General features: G+C 35.2%; 1 protein-coding gene across 5 annotated transcripts in view; it reads right to left on the reverse strand.

The window, feature by feature from the left end:
- Positions 1-26,539, reverse strand: part of HERC4 (HECT and RLD domain containing E3 ubiquitin protein ligase 4) — a 117,264-nt gene that overhangs the window by 54,447 nt on the left and 36,278 nt on the right. For all 5 annotated transcript variants that reach the window (XM_033130630.1, XM_033130631.1, XM_033130628.1 and 2 more), the window contains 3 exons: positions 22,119-22,249; positions 9,823-9,983; positions 156-232 (listed from right to left, as the gene is read on the reverse strand). In XM_033130630.1, coding sequence (XP_032986521.1) covers positions 156-232; positions 9,823-9,983; positions 22,119-22,249 — 369 coding nt within the window. The remainder of the gene's footprint in view (positions 1-155; positions 233-9,822; positions 9,984-22,118; positions 22,250-26,539) is intronic.

Consider the following 26,539-nt stretch of genomic DNA (forward strand, 5'->3'; position numbering starts at 1 on the left):
ACACCTGAAACAAAAACTTACTAAATAGATCAGAGTAGACTTGAGTGAAAAAAATTTAAAGCAATTACTTTGTAACACCCAAAGAACATTAATATGAGTTTAAAAATTCTTCTAAATTATTTGAGCTTAATAATCATTTATATGACTACTATTACCTGGGGATTCGAGCAATGTGAAAAGCTTTGATCTCCACCTGAGAAAATTCTTTTTACACAGAAATATTCTTCAGAATCTGTAATAATAAAATGTAAAAAAATCCATGATTTATGACATTTTTTATAGCATCAAATGTGCTATTGGATTTTCTCTTAATCATCTAACTTAATTAGACCTCCTATTCATGGAATCAATGATATAAAATGAATAGGAATATTCTGATTGCTACAGAGATGAGTCTGCCCAAGTGACAAACATTAAATGATCCCACAAGCATAAGCAGCATTTGGAAAGTTTACAAATCTTTCTTCTGGCCTGCACAAAATAAATGGTTTTTTCTAATCTGTGTCGTTATTATCTCAACATATTTTAGTTTAAACTGAAGACAACATAAATATTGAATGAGAGGTATAAAAGACAGCTCAAAAGAAAATAAAAATAAAGAATATTCATTTTTAAAAAGAATGATAACAATACAAATGTTAAAATTTCTTGAGTAAAAACTTCATAATACAAAATTATTTTCTCTTTCAATACAGCTATACAAAAGTAAGATGACACATAACTCTTTCTTGGCAACTACTTACCAATAAAATCCAAATCAGGTCCAAAAATATAAAAATTAATAAGCAAATTTAGTAGAAATAAAGAAAGATAATGAAGTTCCTTTTCAAAAAGATATTTAAAGCCACTTCCCTTTCCTCTTCTGCTCCTCAAAATGAAAAGACTATCTGTTATCAAAAATACTGCTAGGCTAGTATTTAGAGTACCACATACCAAAACACCAAAGCTTCATACTGTAACTTAAGGCCAGTTATTTACAAATATAATCCATTTCTGTCATCCTATTCCTAACCCCTACCCTTTATTTGACTAATTCTTCACCTTATATTATTTATGACCAGCTACAGAATTATAAATTCGGAAGGGACCACATCTTAATTTCCTTGATTATTCCCTACTATGAAGCACAATGTTTTATTTATAAAAGAACTCAGTAAATTATTTGTTAATATGAATACATAATATATTTACCTAGCTTAGAACACACTAATAATAAAGAGCTTCAGAGTTCACAACATTAATATGACCAAATTTTCCACAAGTAACAAGAATGCTCTAAGGCCAAAAACAACTTTTAATAACAGTAAATAAAACAATCATTCAACTTAAAATTTTTTCTCTACAACATTCTCTCACAATTCTACATGAAATGGTTCACTTTTTCAAAAATTTAGTAGGATGTCATTCGTTTATTCCTACAATGTAATTCTCTCCTCTATAAATAATCATCAAGAAGACAGATGACTAATTTACAGTGCATGAATGGGTTTCTGGGGGCTGTGAGTAGGGCACCAAAAATTATTTTCCTTAATTTCCTTTTAATTATTACTCCAAAAAGTTTATGAAACCTAGGTGACTCTTTGTCCTACACCGCTTCCTGCAAACTGGATTTTGCTGAGTTTCCTCAAGGTTTCTCGTAACATTTTTCTTAGTCTGCTGTATTTCCTATAAACTGGTAGTTGGATCTAGAGAGGCTTTAATTAGAGTTTGATTATTTTAACAAAATTATTACATGGTGGTGGTGATTGTTTTTCCATCAGAAAGCACATAATGTGTGTTTAGGTTCCTTTTTGTGATGTTAGTACTCACTCATGCTCAATGCTTAGACCATTGATTCATTATAGTTTTAAAAATGATGATACACTAACATTACTTCAGCTTGTAGCTGAACCATTCACTTTCCCCTATCTACTACATAGTTTCCCCTATCTACTACCCTATAGTAGGAATGAAAGTATTAATGCTTCATCATTTCCATTTATTCACTATCCTCTTGTTTTTTGTGGGTTTTTTTTCCCCCCTTCTTCTGCCTCTCTCCTCCCCCACTGCACTCTGGTTCAAGCCATTGTTTCTCAGTCTGGTTGCGTAGGACACAGTTCCTTGGCCCTAATACTTACTGTATTAGAATTTAAAATTAAGAAATTTAAAAAAAAAAAATACTCACTGATGGACTTTTCAAGATGGCAGATTAGAAAAATAAATAAATAAATAATAGTGATGCTGAACAATTTAAAAACACTAAAAAATTGATTTATTTATTGATTTATTTGAAGATGAACAAAAATAAATGCACTGCATGTTAACATAGATAACGCCTCAATATTAACATGAAAGTTATTTGACCTCATAAAAGTCATTTTGCTTGACTATCCTCAAGTAAGTATCAGTTTGTTCCAGAATATGAAAGAGTAACTGAAGACAGAACCGGTATGTGAATTTTATTTGACTCAGTTTATATTTGACTCTGAAAGAAGCTATAAAATCTTAGCAAGGTTCACTTCAATTTTGAAGAGTGTGCTCCAGTGACTTACTGGTTAATAGCTTCACTACAATATAAAATGTTATTCTTTACTTTTTGTGTAATCAGCTAGATAGCAAAAATTCTGTCCTACTAGAATAATTTCCTATGTGTTATGTTGACTTTTTTGTTTTTCATTATTTAAGGGGGAAAAAGAACAAAGATTCATCACTTATGAAAGAGCTAAAGTTCTTTTCAATCAAATCACCATCTACATTTTGAAGTATTTATTGTCACTTTGATAAAATATGTAACAAAGTAGTATATCTTAATATAAGTGTTCAAATTCTTCTCACAACATTTTTGATTTTTGCCTTTCTGATATGGGCTGAATTGTGTCCCCCAAAATTCTTATGTTGAAGCCCTACCCCAGTACGTCAGACTATGACTTTATTTGGAGATAGGGCCTTTAAAGAACTGATTAAGGTAAATTGAGGTTGTTAGGGTGGAGACCTAATCCAATATGCCTGGTGTCCTTATAAGAGGAGGAAGAGACACCAGTAATAACCACATACAGAGACAAAACCATGTGAAGATACAGCAAGAAGATAGTGATATGCAAGCCAAGGAAAAATCAAACCTGCTAACACCTTGATCTTGGACTTCTAACCTCCAGAACTGTGAGAAAATAAGCTTCTGTTGTTTAAGCCACCCAGTCTGTGGTATTTTGTTATGGCAGTCCTAGCAAACTAATACGCTTCCCAAAATCAAATCCTAAATATAGAAAAATAAAACTTCCAAGATAATCTCTTACATGTTAGTGAAAATATCTTTGAGATTTCCCAGAGGCCTTGGAGAATCACAAAGATTTATTCTTTCATCATATAAGAAGAGACGCTATAAATAATTAGGTTTGCGTGATGTGTTACTATTATACGAGTTGAATAGGAACAGTTTTCAGATCAGAAAAGATACTCAACCTTCCCTAGGTTAAATACAGATGGTAAAATGCAATTAATATAAATATTTCAAAAACTGCTTGTTTTATGAGAAGTTCCTGGAGATTCATCAATGTCCTTGCTTTCCATATGTATAATAAATACTAAAGGAAACACTATTTAAAACTCTTATAAAAAAGTTGTTGAATTTTCCTACATTTATCAAAATTCTAGTGGTACAGTACTCTCAGTCCTAATTTCAGTTATTATTTAACTGTTATTTTAAATGTTTTCTGGTACAATCTTACTGCTTTAGTTCCCATCTAGCATCTTCTAAACCAATGGTTTTCAAATGGGAATGTATTTCAGACTTACCCATGGAATTTTATAAAAATATAGATGTTTAAGCTTGATCTCTGACTTACTGAATCTCTTTACTTGATATTCTTGGTGTTATTCCTGCTACATTAGGGTCTCAGGATTATCATGTTATATCTCAAGATTTTTCCATTTATAGAAAGTTATACTCATCCATATTTATAACTCAGATACCAAAGTCACTGACTTGACAATAGGCTTAATCATCATCTTTAGAAACACTGTGTTTATAAATCTTTTTGAAATAAATGTGTTTTGCATGCCACACAAACAACCAAATTTCACTGTCAGCCATATTATTATTATAAACCTAATCAGATCTTTCCACTTGATAATTATTAGTATTAAACTAGCCACTGTCATTTTAAGCTTCTATCATCTCCTGATTGTTTTACTCTGACTCTTGCCTGAAGGCTCTCCTATAAGCTACAGGCCTGAGTTTGTGTTTTCATCAGAGAACAACAATCTCAGAGCCCCGTGAAAAGTATTTTACCAGGTATTGGAAACCACTTATACTTCAAAGAATAGACACTTGGGCACACAGGCTTTTGAGGAGACATGGCTTAATTAACTTTTAAAACATACCACTGGACTGCATTAGGATTTCTCTCTCTCTTTTTTTTTTTTTAATGATAAACAGCTTTATGAAACGGCTAATCCAAGATCGAGCAGAACAAGAACTCATTGCATAGGAATGAATGAACTGATAAAGAAAATTTTATTGTGGTTATCTGTTTCCAACAATGTTTAATTTTGTTTCATTGTCCTGTTTTCTGGATATGCAAGGGAGTCATTTCTCCTTCTAAAGTTATCTAATTCACAAGTCTTTAAACTCTGCTTTGGTAAGTTGAAATGATACATATAAAAATGACATCTCCCCCTCCCTCACTTCAGCTTGCCAGTATCTCCCAGAAAGGATCTTATATCCTCATTTGAAACCTCTACTTTTATGGCTGCTACCCAGGAAACACTCTAGGTCACCCAGCTCTGGGAGCCAGGAGGGCGCTCAGTTCCCACAGGACTCTAACCAATGGAGAAAAGAATTCTTAACCATCTACCAACCCCAGGGCACAGCAAAAGGCAAGAGACTGAGGCACCCAATCTTTCTGTGAAAGAAGACTATTAGCTTATCTTCATAGCTGTGGTCTGAGAGGTAGGCTTCTAAACAATCATCCAAAGTCCTACTAGAATCCTCTCCAGAGATCTCAGCCCTATCTTTGCACTCTCCCTCTGCTACCCTCCAGAGCACCAGCATCTCCCAGAGGGGAGCCTATATAAGGATCTGATGCCCTGATTTTTATGTCTGGTGTCCCAGTTTCTGTGGCTGCCACTTAGCAGAAGTCCCTCGCAAGACTACCTAGCTCTGGTAGAGACTGAGGCTTGCATTCCTGGGTCCCACGGAACTTTAACAATCAGAGAGACAGTTCTTGGCTGGCTATCACCCCCAGTGCACAGCACAAACAGCACACTGACAAACACCCCCAATCTGTAAAAAGGGCCTAGTTGCTTGTCGTGGAGCTTCGGCCTGAGGGGCAGGATTCTGCATTTACAACACATCTATGGACCTACAATAGCAATCTCTACAGATAAAGACTGGTGGGTGCCATCTTGGTGCTCACACCTCTGCCTCGCTCCATGTCATCCGAATCTCCTGGAAAAGAGATAGTACCGTTGCCTGGTGCCCTGATTTTCATGGCTGCCGCCAAGGGGACACCTTTCCACTGCCTGGCTCTGGGGGCCAGTGGGATTTACACTTTGCAGTCCCACAGGACGGTACATATTTGTATACTTTAAAACTCCTGCCTGAAGCTCTGGCTTCCAATCAGTCTGAATCTAGGTGCTGACAAGGATCCTCCTCTTTGAGACACCAACAGGTCTTGGCATACCCTCAACTACCGGGAGCCACTTAAAATAAAACAGACTGCTTAGACAATCACAAAGGTTTTAGAGACAATCAAGAGCTAGGGCAGGAATGAATTATATTACAACGCTATAATAATAAAAAAAGTATGGTATTAGCATAAAAAGAGACAAATCAACAGAACAGAATAGAGAGCCCAGATATAAACCCATGCATATTGTCAACTTTTACAACAAATTTACAACAAAGGAGCCGAAAATAACAATGAAGAAAGGACAGTCTCTTCAATAAATGGTGTTGGGAAAAGTAGAGAGCAACATGAAAAATAAAGCTGGACCACTATCTTACACCATACACAAAAACTAACTCAAAAATGGATTTAAGACTTGAATGTATGACCTGAAACCATAAAACTCCTATAAGAAAACATAACCTGCTTGACTTCAGTCTTGGTGATAATTTCGGGGGGATTTGATACCAAAAGCAATGGAATCAAAGCAAACATAAACTAGTAGGACTACATCAAACCAAAAAGCTTCTGCACACCAAAGGAAACCATCAACAAAATGAAAAGGCAAATTAGGGGAATGGGAGAAAATATTTGCAAATCATGTATCTGATAAGCGGTTAATATTAAAAATATATTACAAAACTCATACAACTCAATAGCGAAAAAAAACCTAATAAAATACGAGAAGAGGATCTGAACAGACATTAAAAGACATACAGATGGCCAATAGGTACATGAAAAGGTGCTCAACATCACTAATCATCAGGGAAATGCAAATCAAAACCACAATGAGACATTACCTCACACCTGTTAGAATGGCTATTATAGAAAAGACAAGAAATAGCAAGTATTACAAAGATATGGAGAAAAGGGAACCCTTGTGTACTGTTGGGGATGTAAATTGGGGCAGCCCTTATGAAAAACAGAATGAAGGTTCCTAAAAATATTCAAAAGAGAACTACTATAGGATCTGGCAATTCCTCTCCTCAGTATTTAATCAAAGAAAAAAATACTAACTCAAGAAGACACATGCATTCCCATGTTCACTGCAACATTGTTTACAATAGCCAAGACATGGAAGAAACCAAGGTGTCTATCAATGACCTGATGAAGAAAATAGTGTGTGTGTGTGTGTGTGTGTGTGTGTGTGTGTGTGTGTGAGAACACACAAAATGCAGTATTATTCAGCCGTAAAAAATCTTTGCCTTTGTGACAACATGGATGAACCCTGGCATTATGCTAAGAGAAATAAGTCAGAGAAAAACAAATACCATATGATCTCACTTACTATGTAGAATCTTAAAACAACAACAAAAAATAAACAAACAAAAAAACCAAGGCAGAGATCTTCTAGCCAAGGAATGCCAAAGATTGCCTGCAAAAAGCCAGAAGCTAGGAGAGAAACCTGGAGCAAGGTCTCCATTATAGCCCTCGGAAGGAACAACCCTGCCAACCTTGATCTTGGACTTCTAGCCTCCAGAACTGTGAGTCAATACATTTGTGTTGTTTAAGCCACTCAGTTTATGTATTTTATTATAGCAGCCCCAGCAAACTAATACAGTTGTCCAAACTTTACACCTTCTAAAGACAGGTTTGCCCTTTGCCCATCTCCAAGGAAATAATTCAAAGTCTTTGGAATATTCTGTTAACTGTCTTTGTTTACCTGTGGCCTTAGCCCACACCAGAGACTTTATGCTAATAATGTGATTTATGGTGGGAGCTCTGGGCTTCACCTCTGGGGGTGCTGAGTACATTAAGTTTACATGTAACTAGTTTTTACGTTATACGAGGTTAGTATAGTACAAAATAATATCAACCATTATATATACCATATACATAAATATATATTGTGATAAAATATACATTACCTAAAATGCATCATTTTAACCATTTTAAGGTGTACAACTCTGTGGCATTAATTATATTCATAATGTTGCACAACTATCATCATTATTCATCTCCAAAATGTTTTCAACATCGCAAACAGAAACTCTGTCCCCATTAAAGGACGACTCCTTGTTCTAGCCTCTCCTCAGTCCCTGGTAACCTCTATTCTACTTTCTGTTTCTATAAATTTAACTGCTCCAGGTACCTCATATAAGAGTCATACGATATTTATCTTTTTGTGTCTTGCTTCTTTCACTTAACATATTTTCAAGGTTCATCCATGTTGTAACATGTATCAAAATTCATTCCTTTTTTATGTCTGACTACTGTTTGATTACATGTATATACTACATTTTTTCATCCATTCATCTGCTGATTGACATTTGAGTTGTTTGCACATTTTACCTACTGTGAATCAACAATTTTTTGATGAAAATAAATTGCAGCAAAATGAATAATTATGAAACCCCATCTCCTTTCCTATTTTAATGCAAATAATCTCAAGGTATGCGGTTTCAAGGGTGACAATATACATTCCTAAGTGACTAAACTATATAAACAGAAACAAATGATTCCTTCCAATATCCTTATAATATGCTGCTTTAAAATATAAAATTCACATGTAACTAGTTTTTACGTTATACAGGTTTAGTATAGTACAAAATAATATCAACCATTATATATACCATGATATGATGAAATATCCTGCTGATGAGGACACACACACAAAAAAACACTACTAACAAAAATAAATGCATGTTCCAAACCTAAAAGTAAACAGAAGAAAATGAAGGTGTATTCTAAACACAAAAACAAGAAAAAACAGTATCACATATTGATCTTTGCTAAATAAAAGCATAACTGAGATAGCCTTTTAGTTACTAAAAATAAATAAAAAACAATCTTCAAGGTTATTCATAATAAAAAGTTATGGACTTTTTCAAATGTCAATTTCACAGTATGCTCTTCATTGCATAGTCTCAACAGACTCAAGTCCCACAACTCAGAGAAAAACCCTAAAGAAAATCAGACAAGATAAAATAAAAAAACAATTCTAAAGAATAGTTTAGGATGGTAAAGGAAATGTGTGTGTGTGTGTGTGTATGCGCAAATATGTATACATGTAATATACATATACGTATGTATATACGTATATATATGTACATATAAAAGCACATTTTGGTTGCAGCATGTCAAAGAAGTGAATGAGAAAATAGCATTTGAATAGTTCAAACTTTTTAAAGAATTAATAACACTGAAAAAATAACCCGATCTACTGAAATAAAAATAAATTACGTATTTAGCTAAAGCAGTAGAGACAGAAAAGGCAAATTTTTAATTTTTAATATTTTGAATAGGCAATATATTCAAATTTCATAAAACTACAAAAATTAAACAATTTTAGAGTCCCATATATACCCAAAGGAATTGAAAGCAGGGTCTTGAAGAGGTATTTGTACACCTATGTTTATAACAACATTATTCACAATAGTCAAAAGGGGGAAACAGTCCAATTGTCCATCACAGATGAATAAATAAAATGTTATATATATAATATTTAATAACATTTATAATATTTATATATATTATATATATAAATATACACACATATTTATTTATTAGGCTAGTGCAAAAGTAATTGCGGTTTAAAAGGTTAAAAATAATTGCAAATACACAATAAAATATTGTTCAATCTTAAAAAAGAAGGAAATTCTGACACATGCTATAATGTGGATGAACCTTAAAGGTATTATGGTAAGTTGATGAAGTAAGCCAGTTACAAAAAGACAAATACTATGTGATTCCACTTATCTGAGTAACCCAGTCATGTCAAATTCGTAGAGATAGAATGTAGAATGGTGGATGCCAGCCAGTGGGAGGAATGAATGGAGAGTTGTTGTTTAATGAATACAAAGTTTTAGTCTTGCAAGATGAAGAGTTCTGGAGATTCCTTATGTGACAATGTGAATGTACTTAACAATACTGAACTGTACACTTTAAAAAATGAAAATATCCCTTCCCTCTGGTATCTAGCCACCACCCAGTTCCCATATGTCCAACCCTCTGAAACCACTTTTATTACTTCATTTATCCCAAGTTTCCTTATGCATATATAAGCAAATATTAACAAACTAAGCAACCATGTACACTATTTTGTGTCTTGTTATTTTCACTAAACAATGTATCTTGAATTCTTTCATTTAAAACATAGAAAACTTCATCAATTAAGAGCAACACTTTAATCATAACTTTAATATGTGTAGCAAAGCTTTAATATAACAAAACTTACCGATATCTGGTGGACATTGTCCATTATAAGGGAACCAATTTCCTTTCACAGTGAAAGGACTTTTCCTGTTGCTTGTTGAACCAGTTCCTAGCTGCCCATTACCACCAAGTCCAAAGGAATAAATTCGTCCCGATGAAGGAACAAAAGCAGAAGTGTGCTGCCTAGAGTAAACGGACACAAAACCTTAGACTTAATGTTAACTTGTAAATAAGTTTCATTTAGAAAAGCATAGAAATATTAACTGACATAATTTTACCCTTCAAAACCAAATTAATGACATCATTATAATTCTAAAATTTTCTGTACTTATTAGTAGTCTTTACACTAATGAATTCTGCACCACACAGGTAGGCTGCATAAGCATGGCCCAGAAAATTTCTACAAATATCCTAATTTAAAAAGGTCCACATCTGTACTGGAATCCCTTATAATAGATTTTTTAGCACTAAAGGTAGCACCTAACTATGCTGTTTAAGGAAGTTCCCCTGATCCCTTCCTTATCTGTCAGGTCGTAAATCTAGACCTATGGTCTATGAGGACCCACCATTTGGGCACCACTCAAAAGGTGTAGGAAAAGAACTGTGCAAGTAATTCAGTACCAATGAGAAGACGTGTGTGTGTGTGTGTGTGTGTGAGAGAGAGAGAGAGAGAGAGAGAGAGAGAGAGAGAGAGAAATGTATGATGTGAAAGTGTTCCCTTTCTTCTAGATAAACTCATGCTGATAGTCCTCACCCAGACTCCTCTGGAGGTACCAGAGTGGAAGGAAACCTTAAGAAATTACAGAACTGAAGCTGAAGAAAACCCATTAACCAGTGAACCTATCCAACTCCCTCTAATGTTTCCCTACTCTGTGTTTAGGAATGGGTTAAACATGATTATCCAGCTCAGGTCTTGTGTTCCTCAAGCTCACGTTTTACAGCTTCAATAAAGACTGGCAAATTCTTAAGTGTTATTTCTGTAAATATTGTCTCTCTCCCCTTAATTCAATTCTGTTCTTGATAGTATCAGACAAATGTTGTGCCTTTCCAATATATCCTACCAGTCTCTTAACCTCTCTTTTATATCCATGCCCATTTGTGAGCAATTACTCTGGATCTATTTTTCATATCATTACTTTTTTCTTTAGCAATGTGTGCAACCTGCTGTTTTATCTATACACTGAATTTTAAATTTTCACGACTGTGTTTTATCCCATTTCTAGAAGTTCTCTTTTTCAAATCTACCAGCCTGTTATTTCTTTTAAAGCCCTTTATATATTGTGAAATATGATACATATACACCAACCTAGAACTGAGACAAAGCCCGAAACCTATATTTAGGCAGCCCTGCAGTTACAAATTCTCAGAGATCCAAACCAGAAATTAAGCCAAGGAGAGAAAAGTTTCCTTATACTAGCAAGAAAGTACATCATTGTGAGCTCTTTCCATGAAGTGGTTTTACTGGGAAGAGATGGTTTCTCAGGCCTCATTACTGTTTCTATCAGTTCTTAGATCTGATCTCCTATTATCAAACCCCTTCCTTTGCCATCTGTAGAATATAATTTATAAAAAGAGCCAAAATTATTCCTCTTCCTATACCCAATATCCCTACAATATAACTTTTGCAGCTGTTCCCACAAACACAGGGAATCTATTCCTCCATCTCTTATATTGGGGCTCTGACCTGCGGTTGCTTTGAACAACAAATTGCAGCAGAAATGACAAAGTATCAGATCTAAGCCTATGCCTCACAGTGGCTTTGTACTCTTCCCCTTTCTCTCTTTAGGAACCCTCCTCTACCACAGTAAGAATAATCCAATGCTAGCAGTTGAAGGATGATATAAAATTGGAACAGAAACAAGCTGCCCTAGCTAAGGCCAACCTAGACTACCCAGCCCCTAGCCACATCATCAGCTATCAACTGAGTCAAGCTAAAATGAGCATTGCCCAGCTAAGCCTAGCCCAACATACTGAAGCACAGAATTATGAGCTAAATAAATAATTATTTTAAGCCACTAAGTTTTCAGGTGGTTTGGTTAGCAATATCAGCTAATTAGTACATTATGTAGATTGGCAAATTCTTTCAGGGAAGCTCCAGAGTCAGTTCAAACAAATAGCTGTGGTTTTCAGATTTGTTTTTGTTTTGTGGAATTCTCTTTACTTCCTAGAAGACTAATCTATGTTACTTAAAAGGTGCTTTGATTCAAAAGGGTTTTCAAATTACCTAGTCTGTCATATTACTGAAAAACTCAGTAGAATCTACCAACCATCTTACTTCAGAGCCACATGAACCAAGGGCAATTAAAAAATTTTTAACGAAGGATACTCTTTTAATAAACGAAATGTTAAATGGAATCCAGACAAATTACTCTGGTTGAAGAAGGGGTTAAAAATGCCCAGTCGACCTCCTTCAGGAAGTAGCCATTGTGACATCTCAGTAGAACCTATTAATACTTTGAAAATTATTACAATACTAGTTCCTTAAACTCTTCCTCAAACTGGTCTACCAAAAGAGTGGTTTTGAACGCTGGCTGCATACTGGGATCACCTAGGAGCAAGCCTAGAGATTCTTAAATCTCTCCAAAGGATTATGGCATGAAGTCGGCCAGAGAGATCCACTGAACAAGCATAAGTATCTTAAGCCTTAGATTTAATATAACAGCTCAAAAATACTATGGTAACATATTACTGGAATTTTAATCTTTTGCTTTTGGATAATTTCCTTGATGAATTCACATTTCTAGTGTGCCTTGGCTGTTTCCTTCAGGAAGTTTTTGACAATTATTCAATAAGAAAATAATATATAGTTCTTGCATTACTAACTACCTGGAAGTCAAACTGGTCAAGATACAGAATGCCTCCCTACATTTCCTCTGTAAGTCCTTACATCCGAATTAATATGTAACTGAAGTTTATCCCCAAAGCCAAAAGTTAAATAAATTAAATTGCTGGGAAAAACTGAGTTTACAAAGCTAAGAATACCTATTCAAATCATGCACATTTACCTATTAAAAATTACAAAATTGGACATTAAACATTTTGTGACATTTCACAAGGAATTGATGAACTATTTCACCTAAAAAATTATCTAAAAATATTGCTTTATAATCTTTTAATGAATTATGCATGAAATGGATGAACAAGAAAAGATGAACTCTCTAAACTTTAAGATCTATATATTCATGCATAATTTTAAAGGTGTAAACAAGATTTTGATAACCACTATCAAAATATGTTGAGCTTTTATTTACCTTTTACAATAGATTATAACCCATATATGGAAAAAGGAAAGGAAGGCTTTGTCAAATCATTCCCATAAATAATTTTTCAAATACATGGTCAGGCACACAAAACTGGGCATACGAAGAAACAGGGCTCCATGAACAAAATCTAAAGAAATCGATTCTTAAAGATTTCGGATACTGGAATTATCAAACACAAGAATCTAAAACAACTATGTTTAATAGTTGTTTAATGTCCAAGAAATAAAAGCCAAGCTTGAAAACTATCACACAACTGGAAATACTAAAGAAAAAAATTTTATTTTCAGATTTTAAGAACCAGTAAGAAATACTAGAACTAAGAAACCACAATAACCAAATCAAGATATTGAAGGATGGGTTTAATGAAAAATATGTAACATAAGAATTAATGAACTGAAAAAAATGAAAAAATCCATACCTGTACAAACGAAAGCAAAATTGCAATTTATTAAAGAAGACAGATTACCTTCAAAGTACAAACAAACTCACATCTAACTTCTCAACAACTAAAGCCAAAAAACAGAATGTTATCTTTAGTGTTGAAAGTAACTGCCAAGCTAGAATTCTACAATCAACAACAGTATCATCCAAGAATGAAGGTGAAAAAGACATTTTTAGATACATGAGAGCCTCCCACATACAGATCTACTCAGAAAATTCCAGACCATGGTCAGACAAAAGGAAAATAATACTAATTGGAAGATATGAGGAACAAAAAAAAAAGGTAATAAATACATAGTTATTTCTAAATGTACATTGACTATATGAAGCAATGTTCTTGTGGGGTTTAAGAATATATGAAAAATGAAAAGCTGGGAAAGATAAATGGAGGCCCTTATACTGCCCAGTGAAAGGGCAAGGTATTTATTAATACATATTAAGGATAAGTGTTGTTATCTTTAAAGTAACAACTAAATTTAAGTTAAATAATTTCCAAACAAGTAAAGGGAATTAAACTGACTTAAAAAATGAGCAATCCTTGGGACGGCCAGTTAGCTCAGTTGATTAGAGCGCGGTGCTCTTAACAAGGTTGCCGGTTCGATCCCTACATGGGCCACTGTGAACTGCTCCCTCCACAACTCGATTGAAACAACTATGTGACTTGGAGCTGATGGGCCCTAGAAAAACACAAACAAATAAAAGCTAAAAAAATAATAATAATAATGAGCAATCCCAAAAAAGGCAAAAAAGGAAAGGAAGAAAATGAAACCAAATAGGTGGCACAAACAGTACAAAATATGAAGGCAGGTTTAAACCCAAATATATTAGTAATTATAAATAATATAAACTGATAAAATGGTCCATTTAAGAGACAAAGATAGCAAGACTGGATTTTAAAAATCTAACTTAATGCTGTTTACATGAGATTCACCTAAAACATAAAGAAAGGCAAAGTAAAGAGTAGTAAAAATATATATACCGAATAAATGAGTGAGGAAAAAAATATACATAAAAGCAGATGTAGCTCTATTAACATCAGGTAAACATACTTTAAAAAAACAAAAGTATTACTGGAGTTCTAGAGGATCACGAGCACAATGATGAAAGGCTCAATTCAAGAAGAGATAAAATTTGAATTTTACGCATTTAAAAACATAACCTCAAAAGCAAAAGCAAAACCTGACTGACCTAGAAGAACAAACTGAAAACAGTCAAACAGTACAGAACACTTCCTTCTTCAGTAACTGTAAATGAGCGGATGAAAACAAAGAAGATCTACATATTGTTAACAAAAACTTTACATAATAGACATATACAGAACACTGCATCCCACAACTGAAAGAATTGAAAGAAAAACTGAAATATGTAACATGAAAAACAAAAAAACATGAATCATAAATACTCAAAGTGGATAATCTGAAAAAAAGATTAATAAATTGGCAAACCTCTGGAAATTAGAGGTTTAAAGGAAAAAAGAACAAGGATAATTTACCAACTACAAAATGGGGGGAAAAAGAGATAATCACTATAGATACTGAAAACACGTAAAAAACTTCTCAGATAATACTGTGATAGATGGAAACAATAACCCCACTTCTTTATTACCCTGTACTATTAAACATGCACATTCTTGTCACGGCCATATGGTAGGTGAGCACCATGTATACCCCTACCTTAACTTTACGTTTGGCCATGTAATTTGCTTTTGGTCAACAGGATTTTAGTGAACGTGACGCAAGAAGAGGCCACAACCAAGAGAATAAAATTCCCAGAGGTAGCCACCGTCCCTCGGGACTGTGCCCATGAACAAGACAAGTAACAAAGCCACCTCAGCTCAGCCACAGACTGAGCAAAGCTACTCTAATATGCAGCCTGAAACAAAAATAACAGCCAGCAGCTGACCCACGGCACGAGAATCAACCAACTCAGCAGATCCACAGAGTAAGAAATAAATATTTATTATTAAATTTCACTTACGTTGTTTACACACAGCAATATGGTAATGCAGATACTGTCAACTGTCAACTTTATGTCAATGTTTAGAATTTAGGCAAAAATGGAAAAATTCTTAGAAATATTTCATTTACAGATAACTGACTCAAGAAGAAATTTAAAAAGCTCCTTTACAGTTATAAAGACATATAAAAATGTTTTTAAAATTCCAAAAAAGAAAGTTCCAGGCCCAGATGGCTTTAATGACAAGGTCTACCAATAATCAAAGTGGTTCTATTTCAAACAAACACAAAACAATAGTACATTCCCCAATTTATATTATTAATATCAGACTAGTATAACCTTAATAACACAACCTGGTAAAAATAAAAATAACAGAAAATTAAAAACCAAGATCACTAATGAACAAATAATATTTAAAACACATTCCTATTAAATTAAAAACGTAACATCTGTTCATGATTAAAAACAACCTCTTAAAAAAAACGAGAAATCCATTAATCTGATAAAGGTTATCTACAAAAAAATTACAGCAAGCATGATACTCAACTGTGAAATACTTAAAGTTTTTCCACAGAGTGGCAACAGGACAAGGATGTCTCCATCTTCAGCACTTCTAATGAACATTATCCTGATATACCAGCCAGGATATTAAGGCAAGAAATTTATAAAATATGTTAAGCTTAATAGAAATAAACAAACCTAAATAGATTCACAGATGATATGACTGTGTACTTGCGTAAGTATCAACAAGTGTTTATCCACGAAGTTAGATTTAAAATCAATACATAAATGTCAACTATTTCTACATGCCAGAGATGACTTCAAAAGTAGAATATTAAAATAATAGCATTAAAAAGAAGTAATTGAAACAAAAATACCAAAGGATGTACAAGACCTCTATGATGAAAAATTTTAAACATTTTATTAGAAGACGTTAAAGAAGTTTAGAAGTTGATTCGAAAAGTCAAAATTATAAGGATAACTTTTCCACAAATTAATCTAGATATTCAATGCCGTACTAATTAAAAACCCAAAAGGAATTTTTGTGGAGAACTTGACAGGCTGATATTAAAATTTCTATGAAAGTCAAAGGCCAAAAACAGCCCAGGCATTCATGAAGAAGAAGAAAAATAAAAACTTGCTTTATCCCAAACAGCAGAATTCATTATGTCACACAAATTATGTAGTGTGAAAGTGGCACAGAGACAGACAAACAGATGGAAGAAATACAAATTCACAGAAACAGATCCATGTATATACAGAACTTAGTTTATGCCAACAGTGGCCCTGAAGTGCAGGAAGAAGGGTGAAGGAGTTTTCAAAGAAAGAGCTCTAAAATGACTCTGAGGAGATCGTGAAGTAGGAAACACGAGGAAATCTTGTCTCCCCACCTAGAATCTGACTGATGTAACTATTATGAAACTCTGGAGTCTATTGAAACGCTTGCAATTTACAAAGGAAGGCTTTGGGTGGTAAACTGAAATTAATTTTGGTCAATTTGAGCTCTTAGCACACCCCCAGCCCTGTGACAAGCAGCTATTCACATGCTCCAGGATTAGCCTGTATGGTTTTGTAGGAGCCAGGGTAGGCGATAAGGATCTTGTCCTCCTATCTGAGATTGGTGCTATTATCACTGATTACTCCTTCTGATCACAGAGATGCAGACACAAAGGTGGGTAAGCCATTGTTGTACCCCTTCTGACCACTGGTGCAACCCTATCCCCCTCCAACTTAAGAGATTTCCAGAGGATTTAAAGTGCTGGTGCTTTTTTCCCCTTTGCTATCTTCTAACCACCACGACCCCTCCCTGACCCCCCCCCCGGCTTTATTTCTTTTTTTCCCTTTTGGGAGTCAGACTTTCAAAAATTTAACCTATGATATTAAAAATAACCACATATACAATTTAGAAAGTCACTGTGCATGTGCAGGAAAAGATGCAGGCTCAGGAAAGACCTGAGAAAGCCTCACGTTTATATCTCAGGCTGATCCATGGCAAAGAGACAACCTACCGCAATCAAAAAACAAGAATAAGGAAACCCTGAAGAAGGGAGAGAATCTGACTTCTAGAGTTACCACATTATTAGGTTCAAATGTCCAGTTTAAAAAAAAATTACAGAGCATACAAATAAAATGCAAAGTATGGCCCATTCAAAGGGAAAAACCAACATAGAAATTCAAAATGATACAGCAAACTTTGGAAGGCAGTTTGGTGGTGTCTTACAAAACTAAACATGCTGCTACAATGATTCAACAATCAAGCTCCTCATTATTTATCCATAAAAGATAAAAACTTTTGTTCACACAAAAACCTGCACATAGACGTTTATAGCAGCTTTATTTATAACTGCCAAAACTTAAAAGCAATCAAGATGTCCTTCAGTAGGTGAGTAGATAAACAAAACTGTGGTACATTCAGACATTAGAATATTGTTCAAAGTGCTGAAAGAAAAAACTCTCGGCCAAAAATCTAATATCCAGCAAAACCTCTCTTCAACAATGAGGGCAAGACATTATCCGGTCAAGATGGCAAAGCAGGTAAACACTGTGCTCACCTCCTCTCAGGACCACATCAATTACAACTAAACCACAGAACAACCACTAAAGAGAATTACCTGAAGTCTAGCTGAACCAAAGCTCTACAACTATAGACATACAGAAGAAAAGACCTTGAGAATGGTTAAGAGGGGGCAGAGATGGGGAATGGGCTGGTCCCACACCCACATGCGACCATTAAAAATTGGGAGAGGTATCTTAGCTACGGAAGGTACGTCCCCGCACCCCCGGGAACAAAGGGTCCCAACCCCTCCCCAGCACAGGGTTTTTCAGTGCCAGGGAGAGAAGCCCCCATAACTTCTGCCTGTGAAAACCACCAGAGATTGTGGCCGAGTGAGACAGAGGACAAATGCTCCCAGGCACTCCTCTTAAAGGGACTATACACAGACTTACCCGTTGATAAGACTCACTGCTCTAGCGCTGGGGCTGGGGCGGCAACTCAAAAGGCGCCAGGGACACAGAGGAGGACCTGACTTGTCTAGCTTCAGGGTGAGGGCTGGAGAGGCAGCTTTCTCCCAAACAAAGGAGCTGGCAGAAGCCATTGTTTTTTGTTGAGCCCTCCCCCTCCATGTGTGTAGACACAAGGAGATGCCATATCAGAGTCTCCATCAAACTGGCTATCACCTTTGGTCTGCCTCACCCTAGTGACCCCGAGACAATGCCTCATTCTGTTTTTGAACACATCTAACCCCTTTCCAGTGACTTCTGCACATAAACAGACTACCTTGGCTCATTCTGTGAACTTTCCTAAAATCTCTCAAAGGTTCACAAAGGCCAAACAAGCAGCATCTAGCTAGGCGTGTCTGGAACCTCTGGCTGAGGACCCTAAGCCCAGCACTAGCAACAGCAGCCTTGGTTCACAGCTTAGAATCTCAAGGCACCTCCAATAACAACACAGGCGGCAGCCACCTCTTGATTGCTTTGGGCTTCATACCAGAAGGCCCCAGGGAGGGCACAGACTGCAGCTGAACATGGCCTGCAGTGGGTCACCTCCAAGGATGCCCAGGGACTGGCAGGCCGAGTAGCCAGCTTCAAACTGGCCGTGCATCACTGGGCCACCACTAAGGAAGACACACCCAAAGGACAGACTGGGCAGTCACCAGAGCCCTGCTAGAGCAAACCTGCTCTGTAGAGTCAGCCCCTCCACAACAACTCCTCCACTGTCGTCACAGCCAGTCCTCATAACCAATCAGCCTGAGGGCCAATCCCTCTCACTGATGTGCAAACAGCAATCAAATCTCAACTACAACAGGAGGGCACACACAACCCACACAAAGCACACAACTGGAGCACCCAGCTCTGGTGACCAGGGAGACACCACTAGGTCCCAAAGGACACCTACTATATAAGGCCACTCTACTAAGACTGGGAGGCATAACAGCCCTACATGGAAACTACAGGGAAGCAGCCAAAGAAACATTTACCAAATAAAAGAACAGAACAAAGCTCCAGAAAAAGAACTAAACAAAATAGAAACAAGCAATCTACCAGACACAGAGTTCCCAACACTGGTTATAAGGATGCTCAGGTGATCTCAGAGAGAATCTGAACAAAGAGACAGGAAACATAAAAATGGAGATAGAAAACATAAAAAAGAACCAGTAAGAACTAAAGAATACAATAACTGCGGGCAGCCAATGGCTCAGTTGGTTAGAGCGTGAGCTCTGAACCACAGGGTTGCCGGTTCGATTCCCACATGGGTCAGTGAGCTGCGCCCTCCACAACCAGATTGAAGACAACGAGCTGCCATGGAGTTTCCAGAGGGGTGGCCAGATGGCTCAGTTGGTTAGAGCACGGGCTCTCAACATCAAAGGTGCCAGTTCAATTCCCGCAGGGGATGGTGGGCTGCGCCCCCTGCAACTAAAGATTGAAAATGGCGACTGGACTTGGAGCTGAACTGCACCCTCCACAGGATATAAGATTGATGGACAACAACTTGGAGCTGATGGGCCCTGGAGAAACACACTGTTCCCCAATATTCCCCAATAAAAATTATTTAAAAAGAAAAAAATGAAAGAAAGAAAACTCTAAAGATTCCACAGGCAAAAAAAAACTATTCAAATAAAAGGTTCACCAAAGTAGCAGGATACAAAATCAACACGCAAAAACCAGTTTCACTTCTATACACTATACTGAGCCCAAAAAGATATTAAGAAACAGTGCTATTTACAATAGTATCAAAAAGAATAAAACACTTAAGAATTAATGCAAGATGGTAAAAGACAATAAAAACTACAAAATGTTACTGAAAGAAATTAAATAAAATATAAATGAAGACATCCTGTATTTATGGATTGGAAAATTTAATATTGTTAATACTTCCCAAAGTGATCTACAGATTCAGTGCAATCCCTATAAAATCATGAAAATGCAAATTAAAGTCATGATTAAATAACACTACACATCCAGGAAATCAGCAAAAATTTTAAAGTCTGACAATAACAATTGGTGACAAAGTGTCAGGAGTTCTCATACAACATTAATGGAAATGTAAATTGGTATAACCATTTGGGTTATATATTGGTATAACCAGTTGGGTAAATTGGGTGATATTAGCTTGCAAAATTCAAGTTAAGTACCTTCTATGACTCAGTAATTCTTTTCTAGATATATACTTTAGAAATGTGAAGGTTTATGTATACCATATAATAAATGTTCAAAGCAACATTATTTGTAATTGCCAAAAACTGGAAGCACCCAAATGTCTATCAATAACAGAATGAGTAAATAATTATATATACATATAATTAAATAAAACACAGCATGAGACCTAATGATGAAGAACCATAGCTATACACGTACAGATAATCATGTAAGCAGGATGTTAAAAAAGTCACTAAAGGCTGCCTACAGTGTGATTCCATGTATTTGAAGATAATAGTTGGCAAAGCTGAACTATGTCATGTGAGGATACATAATAGGTAGAAAAAGATTAATCTAAATAAAAATTAACTAGTCAAGCACATTTAGCCTTTTAGGATCTAATTTAATGCATGCAAGGTGCAGCTCAATTTCAAAGCTCTGACTCTTCTATTTAATCACAACAACTGAGAATCAGGAGATCTGTATTCTAATTGAATTTTCACCAACCAATCTTATGTGTTAAATAATTAATTGGTCAATTCCCTCATTCTTTAAAGAAAAAACAGCGAAAAGGGAAAAAAAAAGGATGGATCTATAGTTTCCCTCCAAGTGTGATGCTATATACAATGAATACAAAATTATATATACATTATCAATATCCTGCCTCAGATAAAAAAAAGGTGAAATAGTATAAAAGATGTTTCTCCAGTTACTATGACTCATCAGCAGCAAATTAGGCATTAATTTACTTTTATCCTAGATTACTATATTCCTACACAATTCATTTAAAAAAAATCCTTACTTTCGGCTGGAACTGACATCTTCCATTAATTTACAAAAATAACTACACAAAGAGAAAGAGGAAAGGCACCCCGGTATATTCTCTAGGCCTTTTAGACAATATGAAGTTGTTCCTTTGGCCACATACTATAAATCTACAAGAAAGGTGATGTTATACTGTAGGCATCAAAGGAATGGGCCTGTTCAAAAAGGAATGTCCCACAAAATTGAGTCTATAATTGTTAATCCAGCATGCTGTTGATATTACTGTAAACAAACAAGTACAAGATTCTTTTTGCCGGGAGAATTTTCTCAATCCATTGAGATTATGCTTCTCAGCAATTGTCAGTTTGGCTCAAATAAACTTATGTATAGGCTCAAATAAACTTATGTATAAGCTTTAAAAAATATATATTCTTCTTGCCAAGAGAATTAATGTACATACTGAGCATATTAAGCACTCTAAGAGCTCAGACGGCTTACTGAAAACACGTGAAGGAAAATGATCAAAAGAAGCCAAAGAGAAAAATACCTGGGTTCAGCTGAAGCACCAGCCTGCTCCCAGAGAAGCACTTTGTGAGAACCAATGGAAAGAAGCCTGAACGGCTGGAGCCCATTCCCTATGAATTCGTAGCAAAACAGGTGTCACACACACACACACAAAAAAAGTCCTCGGACTGTTAAAAAAGAATTCCCTAAGTAGTTGTGTTAGAAACCAAAATATTCTTACATAATCGCTTACCTTCCACAAGCAATCTGAGTAACAATGCTTCCCATGAGTTCAAATACTTTCCTTGGATTTATTTCATGACTGGTAGAGTTATGACCCAACTGACCATAACCTCCAGCTCCAAAAGTAAACACTCCACCTTCCTAAAAAAGAGAAAACCCTTTATCATTAGACAACCTGATAAAAGAAGAAAATCTTCAGGAAAATAAGTTAATCTTTAATATGGAGTCAATTTTTCTTTTATTATCTTCACAATTTCACAGATGATACCTGACTTTTTAAGGTAAAATGTCTTAAAACAAAAGTTCCAGACTGATGGCTAAATAGTTTCACTATCTTTAAAGTATTTAATTATGTTCTTGTCCTATTTAAAGCCATCATTAAAGAGATCTCACAATTATTTTTCATTGCCTTTCACTGTCATTATATTCTTGCTGAATCCCAGGTACACACCTATAAAATTTCACAAAACCTTTAAAATGGTATCATCTTCAGTTTTCAAACTAGTTATGCTTTTAACATAAAAGCTCTGCAAAAAGTTTACAAAAACGAAGTGCACAAATATAGCTATTTTTATCATATAACATCGACAGCCTTTAAAATTTTTATTGTAAAAATACGTAACTAGATTAGAGATTGTGTATATTAAAAAGTAATTCGTGGTAACAGCTTAACATAAGCACAATTAGTATTTTCCAATTCATTTGTTTTTCTTCATAGTTGTAGCTTTAGATACAATTTTATGTCCTACTTTTATCACTTAATAGCATAAGTATCCATACACAATGCTATGTAAAAAATTGATGTTTCTTTTTAAAACTTTTCATCATGGAAAGTTTCAAACAAATACAAAAAATAAAAGACAAAAACTATATATGAATTATCACTCAGTTTCAACAACTGGCAAAAGTTAAATAATCTTGTTTCATCGATGCCCCTTCCACTTCCCTTTTTCAGAGTAGTTTAAAGCAAAAGAGAAGTACTGGAGTACTTTGAAGCAAACTGTAGTCATCAAATCATTTCACCTGTAAATGTATACGTATTCAATGGCTCAGACCTCTAACAGGTAAAAATAAGTAACACAATACTATTACCACCCTTACAAAATTAATATTAATTTCTTTTTGGATAGAAATAGCAGTGCTTTTATTTATGATTTTTATCATCGGTATTTTTTTTTCATTTTATTTAGGTGTAACACAATTGCTGAAAAATGGATACAAGAAAAATGCACGTGATTTGATATACGTAAACATTGTAAAATGATTATCTCTATCAATTAACACATCTATCATCTCACATATTTCTTTGTGTATGAATGCTTCAGATCTTTCAGCAAATTTCAAGCATACAACATAGTACTATTACCTACCGTCACTATGCTGTCTGTACATTGCATCCTCAGAACTTATCCATATTATAACAAAGTTTGTACCCTTTGACCAACATCATTCTACTGTAGATTCCACCTACAAATGATACCATATAGTAGTTGTCCTTCTCTGTCTGGCTTATTTCAATTAGCATACTGCCCTGCAGGTTCATATACGTTGTTCCAAATGGATTTCCCTGTTTTATGGCTGAGTAATATGAGAGAGAGAGAGAGAGAGAGAGAGAGAGACAGAGAGAGAGAGAGAGAGAGAGAGAGAGAGTGTGTGTGTGTGTGTGTGTGTGTGTGTGTTTTCATTATCCATTTATCTGGGGATGGAAACTTAACTTGTTTCCATATCTTAAGCTATTGTGAACAATGCTGCAATAAACATGGGAGTGCAGTTACCCCTGTGAGATCCTGTTTTCATCTCCTTCAGATATATATCCAGAAGTGGGAGTGCTGGGTCATATAGTAGTACTATTTGTAATTTTTTGAGGAACCTCCACGCTGTTTTCCACACCAGCTGTACCAATCCACATTCCAACCAACAATGCCAATACCTGTCCTTTGCTTTTTGTTCTTCTTGATAATAGCCATTCTAACAAATGTGAGGTGATATCTCACTGTGGTTTTGATTTGCATTTCCCCGATTACCGTGATGTTAATATTGAGCACCTGTTGGCCATTTGTGTATCCTCTTTGGAAAAATGTCTGTTCAGATCCTTTGCCCATGTTTAGATTTCTAGCCATTAAGTTATATGAGTACCTTATGTTTAATATTAATCTTTATTAGGTACATGATACACAAATATTTTTTCCCATTCCGTAGGTTGCCTTTTCATTTTGCTGACCGTTTCCTTTGCTGTGTAGCTTTTTTAGTATGATGTAGTCCCCCTTATTTTTGTTGTTGCCTGTGCTTTTGGTGTCCTATCCAAAATATGATCACCAAGACTAATATCGAAGAGATTTCCCATGTTGTTTTCTATGAATTTTGCAGTTTCAGGTGTTACATTTTAATTCTTTAATCTATTGAGTCACATTTTGTGAATGGTGCAAGATAGGGATCCAGTTTCATTCTTTTCCATGTGGATATCCAGTTTTGCCAGCACTTTTTGTTGAAGAGACTATCCTTTTCCATTGTGTGTTCTTGGTGCCTTGTCAATGACTAATTAACTATATACGAGTATGTGTGGGTTTGTTTCTGGTCTATCTATTCTGCTTGATTGGTCTACGTATCTGCTTTTATTCCAGTGCCATTCTTTTTGATTACTACAACTTTGTAATATAATTTAAAACTAGGAAGTCTGATGCCTCCAGCTTTGTTTTTCTTTGTCAGATTGCATTGGCTATTCTGGGTCGTTTGTAGTTCCATATGAATTTTAGCACTATTTCTGTGAAAAATGCCACTGGAATTTTGGTAGTGACTGCACTGAATCTGTAGATCATTTTGAGTAGTATGGACATTTTAACAGTATTAATGCTTCCAATCCAAGAACATGGGATAGCTTTCCATTTGTGTATCTTCAATTTATTTCACTGATTCCTTATACAGTTTTCAGTGTACAGGTCTTTCACATCCTTGGTTAAATTTATTCCTAAGTATTTTATTGTTTTTCATGCTACTGTAAATGGAATTGCTTTCTTAATTTCTCTTTCAGATAGTTTGTTCTTAATGAATAGAAATGCAATTGCCTTTATATATCAACTTTGTATCCTGCAACTTTACTGAATTCGTTTATTGATTCTAACAGATTTTTGGTGGAATCTTTAGTTTTCTACATATGTATCATGTCACCTACAAACAGAGATGATATTTCTTCCTTGTTTCTAATTTGGAAGGCTTGTTTCTTTTCTTGTCTAATTGCTCTAGCTAGGACTTCCATTACTCTTCTGAACAGAAGTGGCAGGAGTGGGCATCCTCGTTTGATTCCTGATCTTAAAGATGGAAAGCTTTCAGCTTTTCACCACTGAGTATGATGGGCTTGTCCTATCTATCCTTTATCATGCTGAGGTAATTCCTTCTTTACCTAAATTGTTGAGAATTTTTATCATAAAAGAATGTAGAATTTTGTCAAATTCTTTCTGCATCTATTGAGATCATATAATTTTTAGCCTTCATTCTGTTAATGTGGTGTCACAGTAACTGATTTGCAGATTTTAAACCATCCTTGCATCCCAGGGATAAATCCCAGTTGATAGTGGCATATGATCATTTTAATGTGCTGTTGAAATTAATTTGCTAGTATTTTGTTGAGGAGTTTTGCATCTATATTCACCAGGGGTATTGGCCTGTATTTTTCTTTTCTTGTAGTGTCTTTGTATGTCTTTGGTATCAGGATAATGCTGACCTCATAAAAATTAGTTTGGAAGCCTTCACTCCTCTTTTATTTTTTTGGAAGAGCTTGAGATTAACTGGTGTTTTCTAAATGGTAGAATTTACCAGTGAAGCCATCTGGTCCTGGTCTTTGCTTTGTTAGCACACTTTTGATTACTGATTCAATCTCCTTAACTAGTTAAGGTCTGTTCAGGTTTTCTATTTCCTCATAATTCAGTCTTAGCAGTTTGTATATTTCTAGGTATTTATCCATTTCATCTAGGTTACCCAATTTGTTGGCATACAACTGTTCATAGTAGTCTCTTGATTTTCTGTATTTTTGCAGTAGCAGTTGTCACATCTCCTCTTCATTTCTGATTTTAACTCTTTTTTTCTTAGTCAATTTTTTACCTTTCCAGAAAAACGGGTCTTAGTTCTATCATCTTATCTAATGTTTTTCTGGTCTCTATTTCATTAATTTCTGCTCTGATTTTTATTTCCTTCCTTCTGATAATTATGGGCTCAGTTTGTTGTTTTCCCCCTACTTCCTTGAGGTATAAAGGTAGATTGTTTATTTGAAAATACTTTTTCTTAATGAGGGTGTTTATTAATATAAACTTCCCATTAAGAGCTGCTTTTGCTACATCCCACAAGTTAGGGTATGTTGTGTTTCCATTTTCATTTGTCAAGATATTTTTTGATTTCCCTGTTATTTCTTCTTTGACCTACTACTTATTCAGAAGTATG

Source organism: Rhinolophus ferrumequinum, chromosome 16, assembly GCF_004115265.2.
Source record: "Rhinolophus ferrumequinum isolate MPI-CBG mRhiFer1 chromosome 16, mRhiFer1_v1.p, whole genome shotgun sequence".
Classification (NCBI taxonomy): domain Eukaryota; kingdom Metazoa; phylum Chordata; class Mammalia; order Chiroptera; family Rhinolophidae; genus Rhinolophus; species Rhinolophus ferrumequinum.